General features: G+C 45.7%; 1 protein-coding gene across 1 annotated transcript in view; it reads right to left on the bottom strand.

The window, feature by feature from the left end:
- Positions 1–7191: 7191 nt before the first annotated feature.
- The window catches only part of POU2F3 (POU class 2 homeobox 3), a 72612-nt gene continuing 65136 nt past the window's right edge, over positions 7192–14667 (bottom strand). The window contains exons 11-15 of the mRNA XM_088138789.1: positions 12822–12958; positions 12149–12310; positions 10367–10424; positions 9612–9744; positions 7192–9006 (exon numbers count right to left, since the gene is read on the bottom strand). Coding sequence (XP_087994915.1) covers positions 8967–9006; positions 9612–9744; positions 10367–10424; positions 12149–12310; positions 12822–12958 — 530 coding nt within the window. The 3' untranslated portion in view covers positions 7192–8966. The remainder of the gene's footprint in view (positions 9007–9611; positions 9745–10366; positions 10425–12148; positions 12311–12821; positions 12959–14667) is intronic.

Raw genomic sequence — 14667 nt, 5'->3', positions numbered from 1 at the left:
ACATTTTTGAACATATCTTGTGGGCATTCCTGACTATTACTTCCTATAATTTGAAAACTGTCTCTTAATGCAGCTTGAAACTGTATTTCCCCTTGGGCAGCCCCATCACATCATCTGATGCATATTCAGTTTTGATCAGTTACTCTACCCATACCTATTTTCACAAATTTGGAAATTCTAGCAGGGGAATCTTGTGTATCCTTGACTGGAGAATGATACGCTCCCATCCAGAACCCTTTTCTACTGAGCATGCAGCTTTGAGAAGGGGGCATATGAGCACTATGGGAACAAGGGAATAGCCACCCAGCCAGCCCATCAGCTAGCTCAGTGGTTCTCAACCTTGGCCACTTGAAGATGTGTGGACTTCAACTCCCAGAATTCCACAGCCAGAATTCCACACTCTGGCTATGGAATTTTGGGAGCTGAAGTCCACACATCTTCAGGTGGCCAAGGTTGAGAAACACTGAGCTAGATCAACCTGGCAATCAATGCAGTGAAGGTCATTGCAACAGATCATCTTCAGATCCATTGATGGCCCTCATCTATCCTGGCCAGATAGCCCTTCCCTCAAGGACTCAGTTTCCCAAAGGGTTAGCATTTCATCTGCGCCTAGAAGGCCAACGTTTCAAGCTGGTAGAAAGAAGTTGCTGATTTTCATTGTAAGTCCTTGCTAAGCAGAAACAGCAGCTTGGAAGAGAAGGGGATGCATGCGCCATCCCGATTAACTTACTAGTGTGGTTTGTCATGTCTGCTGCCCCCTCCATCTAGAGATGGCACAAGTGGAATCAGCCACTTCTCCCACATGGTACAGAAGACAAGCAGCAGGGATTCAAATGCAGAGAAGAATCTCACTCCATTTCCTGGGATTTATATGACCCTGTCATCCATCAAGACTCTTCACATTCAGGTAAAGAGGAAGGAGAGCCGTAGGCTCCATTCTTAACTATGGGTCATCTGTAAACCGGGCACTCTTATCTCTGTTTGGATGCCTACTGCTCCTCACATTAGTTGGTGGTATCTCTGCTCCAAACTCTCCCCCCACAGAAAAAAAAAAAATAACATCCTTCAAGTCCTTCAAGAAGAGTATTTATTGTATTTATCTCCCCTTCCCTCCTTCTTATACCTAAGAGAGTCAAGGCCTGCCAATCGTCAGTATCTTCTTCACTCCTTCCTCCCATTCAGGACCAACCTGATGTTTTTGTAGTGGCTGCCACAGATTTTCTATAAACTTATCTCCGTAATCTTCTACCCTATGGACTACAAATCACAACCTTCCCAGCCAGGTAGTCATAGCAAGGAGCCAAGAACTAGAGAGAGATTCATCTCCTCCCAGCCACCGTAAGTATAGCTCGGTCCCATGGCTTCTTCTACAACCCACACCCTATTTTTTGGTAACCTCCACAACAGCAAAATGTAAAGCAAAGAAAGCAAGCTGAACTTCTCAAGCTGCTGGACCTCATATTGAGTATTAGATACCATTGTGCTTAATTACTGTTATCCTTATATTAATAATATACTTAATAACACTGCATTTGTGTAGTGCTGGTAATGAACTCCCATGCTGCTCAGTTTGAATATGGCAGTGGCATTTATAATAAAAAAAAGGTTTGTAAGTTTGTGAAATGATGTCCTGTTGATTAACTGGGATACATCAGATTCAAATGATCAGGAACGCATCTAGCGAGAAGGCGCGATCCTTCTGGAGCGGGTGAACATTCCAGTGTGACCTGCATTTCTAAAGGGCGTGTCAGTTCATGACAATGAGAGCATAGGAATGTCCTAAACTATTTTTCCAGAACACCATTTGATTCCCCCCCCCCCCGAGCATCAGGATTTCCTTTGTCAGAGTTTAATGGTTAAATTAGGTCTCATCACTGAGACAAGTTGGAACTGAAGACACTATTTTGTCCTGCAAATGGAGCAAGATCCTCCCTCACCCCTCACCTCCTGCTGGAACACAAACTCTTTCCACTATGTTATCATGAGTTCACGGGGTTGTCGCTGCTGGAAAAAAAGGTTAATCCGATTTGAAGCTACGTTGATAAGAACCGTCATCTCCAAGATGCAAGAAATAAAAACTCCAGCTAATTCTGGACTTGTCAGAATTCCTCTAGAGCAGGATCCCTGTTCGGAGTGACAGATTTCAGGTAGGGAAAGATTTCAGATCTGGGTTAATTCGTGATATAAAAACAACTACGACATGGAAAGTTGAAAGAACTGGATTTGTTTGTTCTGGAAAAGAGAAGAAACCAGTTCTGGAGGTGGGGATGGTGAGAATGTTCACTGGATTCATTTTCATGCAATGTATAACCCTGATTAATTGAATCATGGACTGGGTTGACTAACTGGAGCTAAAATTTGTGATCTTTGCTTTGTTGTGGGTCCTCAACCATCATCATTGCACGTTGTGGAAATCAGGTCATGCGATGAAAGGGATTATTACTTTCTGCATTGTAATAATGGTGGTTTGTTAAGCCAGGTTTAATGTGTTGTAGGAACCCGGCTATGTTTTACTCAATTAACCCAGTTTTCTGGATTTGCATGGTCCAAAGAGCCATCATTGAGTCACATGGGCTAAGTTTACACAGTACAGTAGAGTCTCGCTTATCCGACATAAATGGGCCGGCAGGACGTCGGATAAGCAAAAATGTCGGATAATAGGGAGGAATTAAGAAAAAGCCTATTAAACGTCAAATTACGTCATAATTTTACAAATTATGTAAGCACCTAAACATCACGTTTTACAACAAATCAACAGAAAAAAAAACAATTCAATGACTTACGTTAACACGCATGTAAACACTGCACAGTAACACACAGTAAACCGATCCGCATACAAACTACACTGGGCGACCATTGGGAAAGGCGAGACATGACCGGCACGTGAGTCATAGGCTAGACGCGCGCGCCTGCTGCACCTGTCGCAATCGATTTTTGTGTTGCGGCGCCGCACCGTCAGGAGCAACAAGAAAGAGTACACTCACGCTCGCAAGCGAGCGGCACACTTTTCTCGTCGCCAATTTATGCGTGTTGTGTTTTTTTGAGGGGCGTCGGATAAGACGGAATGTCGGATAAGTGAAGGTCGGTTAAACCAGACTCTACTGTACTTAGGCTCAAGTGTAGTTGGTTAATGTGTACTTGTGAATGTGTTGTGAGAACATAGCCCGCAACTGGAGACTAAGCTTCACACTACAAACTAAACCCAAACCAGGCACGTTGCATCAGAGCTGGGTAGCGGCACGCTGCATTGCGCCACGATCCAGGCGATCAATTCTTTTACCATCTTCTCTTGAATGTCCAATATCCATTTCATCTTCTTCCTTCCCCTTCTTTGTCTGGTGTCATACAATGTTTCACCAAAGCTAGTGGCTACATGCCCACAAGGTATTATGTGTTAAGCTTGGGCTTCCTTGTTGTCTGAAGTGGGGCAGGGAGTGTTGGCTGAACTCAACCCACTTGACTAATTTATGGACTTGGTCTCAAAACCAGACAGCGGGTGTATCTAGCAACTAGGTTTAGCATGTATGAACGAAGCCCATGTCTCTCTCTCTCTCTCCCCTCCTCTGTTTTCCAAACTTGGCAACTTGAAGATGTGTGGACTTCAACTCCCAGAATTCCCTGGCCAGCATGCTTTGCTGCTCAATGATGTCTAGAACTTAAAGGGGCCGCTCAACAGTCTCTGTGAGCTCATATATCACACTAAGCCATGGCTAGACTCACACCTATTCCAAAATACAAATTTGTAGCCCTGCAAAAGCTAGCTCAGAGACTCGAGGCAAGGTGATGCCGTGCTAGAGATATGTAGAGCTCACATCCGGATCCGCTTGGTATCTGTCACCTGCCTCCTGCTCCTTCCTGAAGCCTTAGGCAGATGTGTGGGAGGGGAGCAGTTTTCAGGGCGTGGGTTCAGCTTCCATGAATCTCAACTCCTTCTCGCTCACGCTGGGGTTTCAAAATGTGGCCAAACTTCTACTGTGGACACCGGGAGTGAGTGCAGATATCTGGCCCCAGAAGAATCCAGTAACTCTAAAGCCCCTTTGCCATTGTTCTAAGTAAAATGGAAAAGAGCTTTGGACCAGAACAATAACATATTATAATAATATATTGCTTTTTATAATATTTATAATGTAATGCATTATAACAATATATAATAATATACTGCTTTTTAATGACAGTTTTTAAAAATATGTTTGTTGCTTTATATCTTCGTGGTAGGCTGCCCAGAGTCACTTTTTGTGAGATGCGTGGCCATAAACGTTTGATAAATAAATAAATAGATAAATCAAGAAGTATTCATCTGAGCCCCAGCCCATTTTGTTACCCTTGTTCCTGTGCAGTTACATGCTTTTCCCTCCCCCTTTTTTTTTTTAATCTATTGAATTCAACGGCCCACTCAGTGGCACACGTAAAGAAATACAGAAATGATTCTCCGGTTTTATGTTTTAATCTGATTTATTGCTTGGAAGTAAAAATATTGATTTATTTGAGGTCTGCTTTGAAATCTGGAACCCCTTCTTGCTTCTGGGACTCAAGGCAATTGCCCTGTTGTGAAGGTTGTGACGCCTGGGCTGGGAGAATCCCCATAATTGCTTGGAAAGCAGAAAGGGTTAGAGCAGTGTTTCTCAACCTTGGCCACTTGGAGATGCGTGGACTTCAACTCCCAGAATTCCCCAGCCAGCATGGCTGGCTGGGGAATTCTGGGAGTTGAAGTCCACGCATCTTCAAGTGGCCAAGGTTGAGAAACATTGGGTTGGTTTTCCATGACTCTTTGCTTCCCTCTAGTGTTGGGATGTTTCCCAGCCCAAATATGGCACGCCTCTCCCTTGTCTACCCTCCTTAAAAAAAACCAAAGACTCCAGTTGGGGGTGTTGACAAAATAGCTCCAGGCTAGAAACCAGGAGGTGAGTTCTAGTCCTGCCTTAGGCATGAAAGCCAGCTGGGTGACTTCAGGCCAATCCCATTCTCTCAGCCTCCTACGTCAGGCTCGGGCGACAAGCCGGTCGGTCAATTCCTGTCGCATCCAACGGATCAACGTTCAGCTGATCCGAAAAAAGCAGACCGTGCTCATGCGGAAAAAACGCTAGAGAGAAAAAAATGCTTTGAATGCAAGTGCAGACATTTATTAATCTGCTTACATTAAAATTACATTTATCAGTAGCATTGAATTGAGACCTTTTGCAAAGCTTTCTCATTAATCAGGAGAAAGCAACCTGTGGGTCCTAGATGGCCCCCATCTTCCCAGTCACACCCCTCCCAGCACCCTGAGATCATGCCACCATATGTTGGCAACAAAATGGCCACATTTCAGTGGCCTAACTTTTCACATATACCAAATGGCTCCCAAATGACATGATATGGGCCAAGTCAGTGGCTGTTGATGGTTCAACACATCTTTACCTGCAGAAACTAGAGGATGAATCTCAGCTTCTGATTGTGATTATGCAAAACATCAACCAACTGTTGGAAGGACCTTTCTCATATAGGATGAGGTATGATTTTCCATGGTTTTCTTTGTGGCTTAAGACTAAGTGAAGTCAAGGTGTTAAACCCTGAGTCCTATAACAGGAGAGCCTGTTTGCTCTAGTGACTGAGATGTTTAAGTAAGACCAAGGAAGCCTGGGTTCTCCTCCTCCTTATGCCCAAAGCCAACTAGGAAGGACGCACTTCCGAAAACGTGTTACTAAGAAAACTGCATGGACTTGTCCACGGACTTGTCAGCAGTCAAGTCTGACTTGAAGCCCCCCCCCTTCCAAAAAAGGTGTAACATACTTATTTAACTTTTCCACCCCACCGATTTTCAGCCCTACTTTCTCCATGATGCCAGTTGCATTAGGGCTGGGGTTCAAACTCTGAAAAATAAGTCTTTGAAAAGTCTTTCAGTCTTAGTCTCCAAAAGGTTAATTTGCCCCAGCTAAGATTTAGATCTCTCGGTCACCACTAAGCTAAGCTGGGTCATGGGAATGAGCTCTAAATTAGGTATAAAAAATACTAGACCTGCCCTGAGGCCCTCCACCTTGTATTTCTGCCATAAGAAAGCTCCTGGGATTAATGAAACAGAAAACACACACACACACACACACGAACACACATAAAATCTTCAAAATTTTCATACCTGAGTTACATAAACTCCCAAAGAGAGAAATGGAGGTTAGAGGAAATGGAGCAAGGAAAGAGAAGCTATGAAAACCTACCCCCCAACTCTCTCCCCCCACCCCCAGTGTGATTGCGATCTTAAAGAGCAAGAAACAAAAGTCTTTCATGCTATTGTGCCAAAAAGTGCAGTGCATCGCGATTTTTCATTGTGGGGAGGGGGCGGGGGGCTTTGGACATAAGGTGAAGTTTCTTCTTGTTATGCATTCACTGCCCCCAAACAGATCTGCAGCTGGAAGGGCAATTTTTAAAAGAAAAAACACTTTATCTTGAAACCCCCTGAATATTTCCTTTTTTCCTGCAGGAGGGGGTTCTGGATGTCTGTTTTATTCTCAAGGTTCCCAGGAATTTCTTTCACTCTTTTCTTCTTCTTTTATCAGCTTGTCGGTAGGAGCAGCAGAAGAGCTTCTACAGGCCCAGGTATTTTCTGCATTCCTCTTTCCAAGCCCACGACCCATCCCTGGATGAATTTCCCGGTCTGAAAAAGAGCCAATGAGAGGAACTTCTACTTAAGTTCTTCCCTTGGGATTTAGTTCCAACGTGAAGCCAAGGAGCAGTGGCGTCCACATGGGAGGTCAAAAAAGGCAAGATGGCGGCCACAGCAGCGCAACTGAAGCTCTGTCTGTGTGGAAGTGTGTGCCCCTACAGAGGAATGGGGTTTTGGCTGTTCTGGAACAATGGCCATGTTCTCTTTATTTATCCCAGGGAGGGTGCAGAGCACTGGTCAAAGGTCTGTGTGCTGAAAGGCAGGACACTCATACACGGTCACACACACAACACACACACACACACACACACACACACAGCTGCCTCATTAGCAAACGAGGGTGCTAGAATGCCACACTCTACCTAGGAGAATGTACCCGAAATTCTTTTCTCCTTTGAAAGAAATCCTGAAAGTTGCTGAAAATCAAACTAGGAATATCGCTACAACGGGGAGGGGGGAATGCGGAATTTTTCAGCCCACCCTCATTTCCCTCCCCTGTAAAGAGCTAACAGGCCTCAAATAAAAACAAAGCCTTACAGCGTGAGAATCGTCCAACTCAGGTTTACTTCTTCAAGGCAAGCAAGACATTCTGTGGCATGAGTGGGTACCATCTTTCTCCTGGCAACTGCCCTGCAGTTGAGCCAAGATCCACACCGACTTTCCAGAAACAGCGATGCCAGGATATTTCAAAGGTGCGGAGTTAGAGAAGGCTTGTCTATAGCAACCTCCTGGTGGGCTGGTACTGGGGTGGGTGGGGGCACGTGCACAAAGTTTGAATGAATAGCAGCTACAGGAGACATGAAGATAAGCCACTGCTTGGGCTATTTTTACAAGATTCATGTTCCCCCTCTCCTTCCTCTTCCTCTTCCCCTTCCCCCCACCTCCCTGCAGCTTCCCCACATCTTTTCCAGTCTTCATGATCTCACTTGGGATTCACAAGCAGCATCTTACTCTAAAGGAAAACAATGCGTATCCCAGGGAGATCCTCCAGAGCCCTCCTGGCTGGCTTCACCATTCTTCTTCCTCACCTTCCCTTCAGCCATGTAGCGTTGCAAGCTTGGAAAGTGGAGGAACCAAGCTGGAGCAGAGAGTTGTGTCCCTGAATGAAGCCAGACCCTGGAGAAGAAAAGCTGTTCGGTTCCTGTCCCTGATGAAGGGAGAGGTGAAATTGACTGGACCAATGGGCACATCTTTTATGGTCCAGTCAACTGCATCTTCTCCCAGAAATGTTGTACTAAAAGAAAAAAAGACAAGAAAACCAGGCACAGGAAGGAAGGAAATTGTCTACATGACTAGATAAATGGATAAACGTCCATCCCTTCCCATGCGTAAAACAAATATTTTTAAAGCTTTTAAAAATAGCTTCAAAAGTGCTCAGGATATGGAGCTTATGGAGAGGAAATGCATTACTTCCTCGTGCCCAGGGTCCTGGTGAACCCCTGATGCCAGTTCTAAGTTTTCCGGATTGAGTTTGAATCACTGTGCATGAAAAACTGCATAACTGGTTTGCTGAGAAGCAAGGTGGAAGACGTTATGTTTGTGTAAGACATATACACACAGAGTACAGCTTATTCTACAACACCACCTCCCAAACATTAGAAGAGCAAATGCTTTTGGGCTAAAATCTCCACATTTCTGCACTGCAGGAATTTGAGATGCGCCAGGTCAACCCACTATCCCTTTTGAACCATTAGATGCACGTCAATTTGACAGCCATATTGCTTCTCAGCCTCCCTTGGCTACAGATTCTCACCCTGACGTGTCTGAGGACCAAAATCTGCTATGCACCTAGAACCCCCTTCCCCCCTTCCTAAAAAAATGCACTTCAAAACATTGAGTAGATACCATTAGATTCACCTCTCACTGACAAAGTGCCATCACCTTGTTCTGGAAGAGGGCAGTTAAGAGGACCATCCACATTCCATCCTTAAATGAAATAAATTGGGCAACCTTGGCTCAGATTAGAAAATCCTCAAGGGCAGGTTTAGATCTAGAAGTGGAAGCTTTTCTGCAGATGCATCCCAAGAAAAATGCCCTTGAGGTTGGCAAGCTGGTGGGCTGACAGAGGATGCGTGTACACCACACCCCCCTCTCAGTGAGAGAGGGACCAATTGTAGCTCGAGTCTCTTTGACAGTTCGGTTTACATCAATCAACGGGAGATTCGCCCTTGCCAAAAGTCATCTGTGCCAATGTGCCAAACATTTGCCTGAGAAAACACTTCCTGGAGAAGTGGTTCACCGAAAGCTGTGAAGGCTCCCCTACTTTTTTTTTTTTTTTTTTAAACAGAGGAAAGACGGGTAGTTGTGGATGCTCTTCCAAAATGATGCTTTAATGGAGGTAAGTAGGCTGGTTCCATCGGTACCATGGTCTGAAACACACAAAGGCAACACATTCAATTATTTTTTCTGGAAGGTGGGGGCCTTCAGGGGTCAAGGACAGGACAAGGTGGAAGAGGGACTAAGCTGGTACTGAGTTGCCAGATATCTCCCATTCAAGAAAAATGTTCTTATCTCTCAACTGCAGGAGAACAAATTCAGAAAGGGGGCATACAATTCACGGCCTCCGATTTATTTATTTGCTTCAATGATTGTCTCCTGCTTTTCATTCAAGGAAATATCAAAATTCTTCCCCCAGACTCTGCCAAGTTCCCAAGGGGGGAAAAACAGGAGGATGATTTTGAAGGGTAGCTAGCATTTCAGTTTTGATCTACAGACATCATAAACCTTAACTAAGTGAACTAATTTACTAGTATTAGAAGACACTTGCATTCTTAAAAGGTTTGCTTTCAATTGTGAATAAACACTGGACATTACAGTGGACTGGACATTACACTGGACATCATCCCTGGGACCAGCTGGCAAATTTCTTACTCATCCCTACTGTCCATGTGTCTCTCTTGATCTTACACACAGAATCCTCTTAGCCCATAGAATGACACAAGTGGTAAGGCTAATCCCCTCCCTGCAGCCTTACCCAGAGGAGTTGAAATTGGATGAGTTGATGGCTACTTTAGAGTTGCTTTGAGGCATGCCGGGAGTGTTGATGTGAAGTCCTGTGCCAGGGGATGAAGACCGGCTGGCATGGCCAGGAGAGCAGGAAGAAGACACTAGGAAACAGAGAAGAACATTATGAATAAACAGGAAGCACAACAGAGGTAGGGCTGTGTGTGTGTGTGTCAATGGGTATCTCTAACTTTAAGATCTTTTAGTGAGTTCTCTCTCTCACTCACTTTGTTTTTGCACATTGAAATTACATTTGCCACATTAGGGTCCTCATAATCACTGAAGTCCTGCTGCCAGAGACTGTTGTAGTGGCTGTTTTAACTTTACAGAGGCATCTGTGGGCAGAGTCAAAAAATCAAGCTGGAGGTTGCAACTGTGTCATTGGAACCCTGCTTCTTTTTTACTTGTGTGTTAAAAAAAAAGAAGTCAAGGCTTTGATTGCACAGTCACAGCTGTCATCTTGAGTTTTTGGCTCCTGCCTGTTGGGACACCAGAGCATTTGACCCTACATCAGTGATGACTTTCCTTGGTCCATCTCAGGATCTCTGGCTGCTAAGGTGTTCAGGGACACAGTTCTCCAAGCACAAAATGCTTGAAGAATCCGGGGTGGTTTCTTTTGATGAAGCAGTATACAAATGTTTTGAAAATAAAGATATAAAATGAGGCCAGGTCTGCAACAATATGAGAGAACGAGCCCAAAATAGGTCCATTCTTGGTGGAACTTACCTGCACCATGCATGGAACTGTGGGCAGAAAGGGGACCCAAAGATCCTGAGGTAGAAACCTGCAAAAGAGGTGGAGCTAAATCTGGATTGTTTGATCTATAGGTGAAGAGTTGCCCAGTCCCTAGCTGCACGCATGGGTTTGAGAAGAAGCATGACTTCCTTGTCATTGAATGCCAACCAGAGACTTGCAGCCCAGATATGACTGCTCTAGAGTAGACATTTGAACAACATGCTATGTGTGGCATGCTTGGGGGGTCTGCTTTATCCATATGTATGTAGTGCTTCACTTCCTTAATGTTCTGCATTGCTGATATTGCAGCTGGAACAGTTGGGGTTTGCCTAGATCAGTGTTGTCCAAACTTGGCCACTTTAAGATGAGTGGACTTCAACTCCCAGAATTCCCCAGCCAGCATGGGTTAGGGTTAGGGTTAGGGTTAGGGTTAGGGTTAGGGTTAGGGTGGCTGGGGAATTCTGGGAGTTGAAGTCCACTCATCTTAAAGTGGCCAAGTTTGGACAACACTGGCCTAGATGCATAACACCCAAACTCCTAGAAGGACTTACCACTTATGAGCAGATCGCCTATAGACATAGACTTTGTACGGACAAGTATAACGAAATACAGGACTCATTTACACAAAATACAGTAGGTTAAAAAAAAAACCCCATGATAATCATATTATCTATTAGAAATATATACGTACATGAATAATATTTGCATTAGATAAGCATACATAGAATTGTAATTATTGTCCTAATGACGTATTAACACTTCTTTTCCCCCTCTTTGTTGTATTTCTTTCACTTTTTTTGTTAAAGCGCTTTCTAGGTGTGTTATTTTTCCTTCTTTTTATAATTAAAAATTTTAAATTAAAAAACAACAACAACAAAACCCAGAAGAAGACGGGCAGGAAGCAGCAGGTATGAGTCACGGGAAGATGCAGTTGTCAGTGACTCAGGACGTCTGAGTCAGAACAAGGTTCCTTTCCTTCTGGTGACTCAGAGCCAACATGGAGCCCTCCTTGCTGGCAACCCTGTTGAGGAATCAAGAACGAGGAGCCGTGCTGGCTGGGGAAATGATATTACACCGGGAGCATTGGGGGGCGGGGGACAGGGGGAACTCCCTTCCGTTCTGTCAAGGAATTTCTTGGTCATAGTTTCGCTCAACATCCTCATCGCTGCCGTCCCACCTTTAAAAAGAAATGTGGTAGGTGGGAAGAGTTCCTGGTTGGCTAGCTTGCTACAGGGATGCCCCCTCCCCGAGGGGTTGCTGAATCAAAACTCCCAGCCCTTATCCTGGAGGGTGCTGGGAATTGTAGTGCAGTTGTAGTGGAGGGGGGATCAGCTTCTGTTCTGCAAGGAAAATTTATAGGTATACATCTGCTGTATCATAGATGAGGATTGCAGGGAAGGAATAATTAGGGAGGCCTTCATTGATTGGTGTTCACTGACCAAGACTGGAAACAAGAACCTTCTGGTATGCAGCTCGCTGGGACTTTCTGCCTGTACTAACCATGGCATAATCATATCCAAGAAACACTCTTCTCTTTAACCCCACGATGTGGCCTTCATCTCATTCCCAGCTTATGATGAGACAGGTTGAAGTTGTCCTGAGCTGGTCTCTGGTCTTGCTGACTTCCTTCCTTCCTTCCTTCCTTCCTTCCTTCCTTCCTTCCTTCCTTCCTTCCTTCCTTCCTTCCTTCCTTCCTTCCTTCCTTCCTTCCTTCCTTCCTTCCTTCCTTCCCCCCTCACCTAGAGAAAAAAGGGCCCAGCCAGCCCTTCTTACCAGTCTGGAGTTGTAGAGCGGTGATTTTATGGGAGAGGGCGTTGGACAGCTGATACGTTTTTCCTTCTGCCTTCGGTTGCAGAACCAAACTCGGACCACTTCCTTTTCCATGGACAACTGTTCTGCAATCAGGGCTATTTCCTCTGAGCTGGGCTTGGGGTTCTGCTAAGAGAAAGCCCACAATAAGCATTGTTGGCAAGAAAGACCGTCCCTGCTTTGTCAACTTAGGTGCTCAGGAGATTAAAAAAGGAAACGGTCCAACTCCTAGGCTCTTTTTTCTTGCCAATTGAAGCAGCTTTGCCACTTCTGCCTTCTGGAATGTGTGGTCAACTTCCCTGTCTAGCCAAGAGCTGGACAACAAGTTGAACAATGAAAGGGAGAAGACAAAAGGAAAGGAGGATTGCGTCTCCTACAGCCCCAAGCTTCTCCTCTGGCAACCTGTTGGTTCTTCCGGCTGGAAAGAGTTCTGAATCAGCCTGGAAGGAGCCAGATCTGTCCCTGCCTGCTAATTCCCCAGCTCCTGGCCTGTCTTCCCTCTTTTATGTCTTTTTGCTTGTCCCTGCTGGCAAACCTGCTGCCAACAGTCGCCAATTGTCATTTAGTATTCTTTGATTTTAGCATCACTACCAGGGCACCTGCCTATTCCACTCAAGGAACGGATAGCCGTGCTTACGTCTTGGAACCGCTTCTCCAGCGTGGAGCGGATGTTGGTCTCAATGCTGGTTCGTTTCTTCCTCTTGCGTCCAAACATCTCACTCACGGAGGGGTAAGAACTTGGGCTGCTCACGGATGAGTCCAAGGGGGACGATTCTGTGGGGACGGGAGAGAAGAGGCAAGCTGAAAATCACTTGCAAGAAGGGAAAGTGTTCTGGTCAAAGGTTGGGTAGATATATCCGATATATCCGATAAGGCAGAAAGGCCAGTCTTGAATCCTGCATTCTGTTCACAAACTGGTACTTCTCAGAAACCAAGAACAAGACGTGAAGGCAACGATCTTCTATGGTTCTCCAACCAAGGTCTTGAAGAAACAACACATTCAGTGGAAATGTCTCCCTGAATCCTTTGCAGAGACTGGATGTATTTTCTGAAGGCAGAATCCGAAACAACCTAAAATAAAGTTCCCTTCATTCTTCCAATATTTATAAGGGAGCTTTCCAGATGGAATGGCAACCTTGGATGAAACATTGTCTAACAACAACAACAACTCTTGTCCTGCCCTATTAGCTTGACTTGACAGTGTCTGTTAACCTGACCTGATGGTGTTGATTGATTCTATAATTCCAGCATTATTTAACTTCAGCTGTGGGTAATATAAAACCTGGTGTCTCTGTTAGAAGAAATTGGAGAGTTCTGATATCTGTTGCCTTTTCAAAAGAAGGTAGAAACATCTTCCTTCCTTCCTTCCTTCCTTCCTTCCTTCCTTCCTTCCTTCCTTCCTTCCTTCCTTCCTTCCTTCCTTCCTTCCTTCCTTTCCTTCCTCCCTCCCTCCCTCCCTCCCTCCCTCTCCTCCCTCCCTTCCTTCCTTCCTTCCTTCCTTCCTTCCTTCCTTCCTTCCTTCCTTCCTTCCTTCCTCCCTCCCTCTCTCTCCTCCCTCCCTTCCTTCCATTCTCTCCTTCCTTCCATTCTCTCCTTCCTTCCATTCTCTCCTTCCTTCCTTCCTTCCATTCTCTCCTTCCTTCCTTCCTTCCTTCCTTCCATTCTCTCCTTCCTTCCTTCCTTCCTTCCTTCCTTCCTTCCTTCCTTCCTTCCTTCCTCCCTCCCTCCCTCCCTCCCTCTCCTCCCTCCCTTCCTTCCTTCCTTCCTCCCTCCCTCCCTCCCTCTCTCTCCCTCCCTCCCTTCCTTCCATTCTCTCCTTCCTTCCATTCTCTCCTTCCTTCCTTCCTTCCATTCTCTCCTTCCTTCCTTCCTTCCTTCCATTCTCTCCTTCCTTCCTTCCTTCCTTCCTTCCTTCCTTCCTTCCTTCCTTCCTTCCTTCCTTCCTTCCATCCTTCCATTCTCTCCTTCCTTCCTTCCTTCCTTCCTTCCTTCCTTCCTTCCTTCCTTCCTTCCTTCCTTCCTTCCTTCCTCCCTCCCTCCCTCCCTCCCTCCCTCCCTCCCTCCCTCTCCTCCCTCCCTTCCTTCCTTCCTTCCTTCCTTCCTCCCTCCCTCCCTCCCTCCCTCCCTCCCTCTCTCTCTCCTCCCTCCCTTCCTTCCATTCTCTCCTTCCTTCCATTCTCTCCTTCCTTCCTTCCTTCCATTCTCTCCTTCCTTCCTTCCTTCCTTCCTTCCTTCCTTCCTTCCTTCCTTCCTTCCTTCCTTCCTTCCTTCCTTCCTCCCTCCCTCCCTCCCTCCCTCCCTCCCTCTCCTCCCTCCCTTCCTTCCTTCCTTCCTTCCTTCCTTCCTTCCTTCCTTCCTCCCTCCCTCCCTCCCTCCCTCTCTCTCCTCCCTCCCTTCCTTCCATTCTCTCCTTCCTTCCTTCCTTCCATTCTCTCCTTCCTTCCTTCCTTCCATTCTCTCCTTCCTTCCTTCCTTCCTTCCTT

This window comes from Python bivittatus, unplaced genomic scaffold, assembly GCF_059951505.1.
Source record: "Python bivittatus isolate LINGU-HERP-01145 unplaced genomic scaffold, Pbiv_v1 ctg000320_np1212, whole genome shotgun sequence".
In the NCBI taxonomy this organism is placed as follows: domain Eukaryota; kingdom Metazoa; phylum Chordata; class Lepidosauria; order Squamata; family Pythonidae; genus Python; species Python bivittatus.
This window is presented reverse-complemented; position numbering and strand designations above follow the sequence as displayed.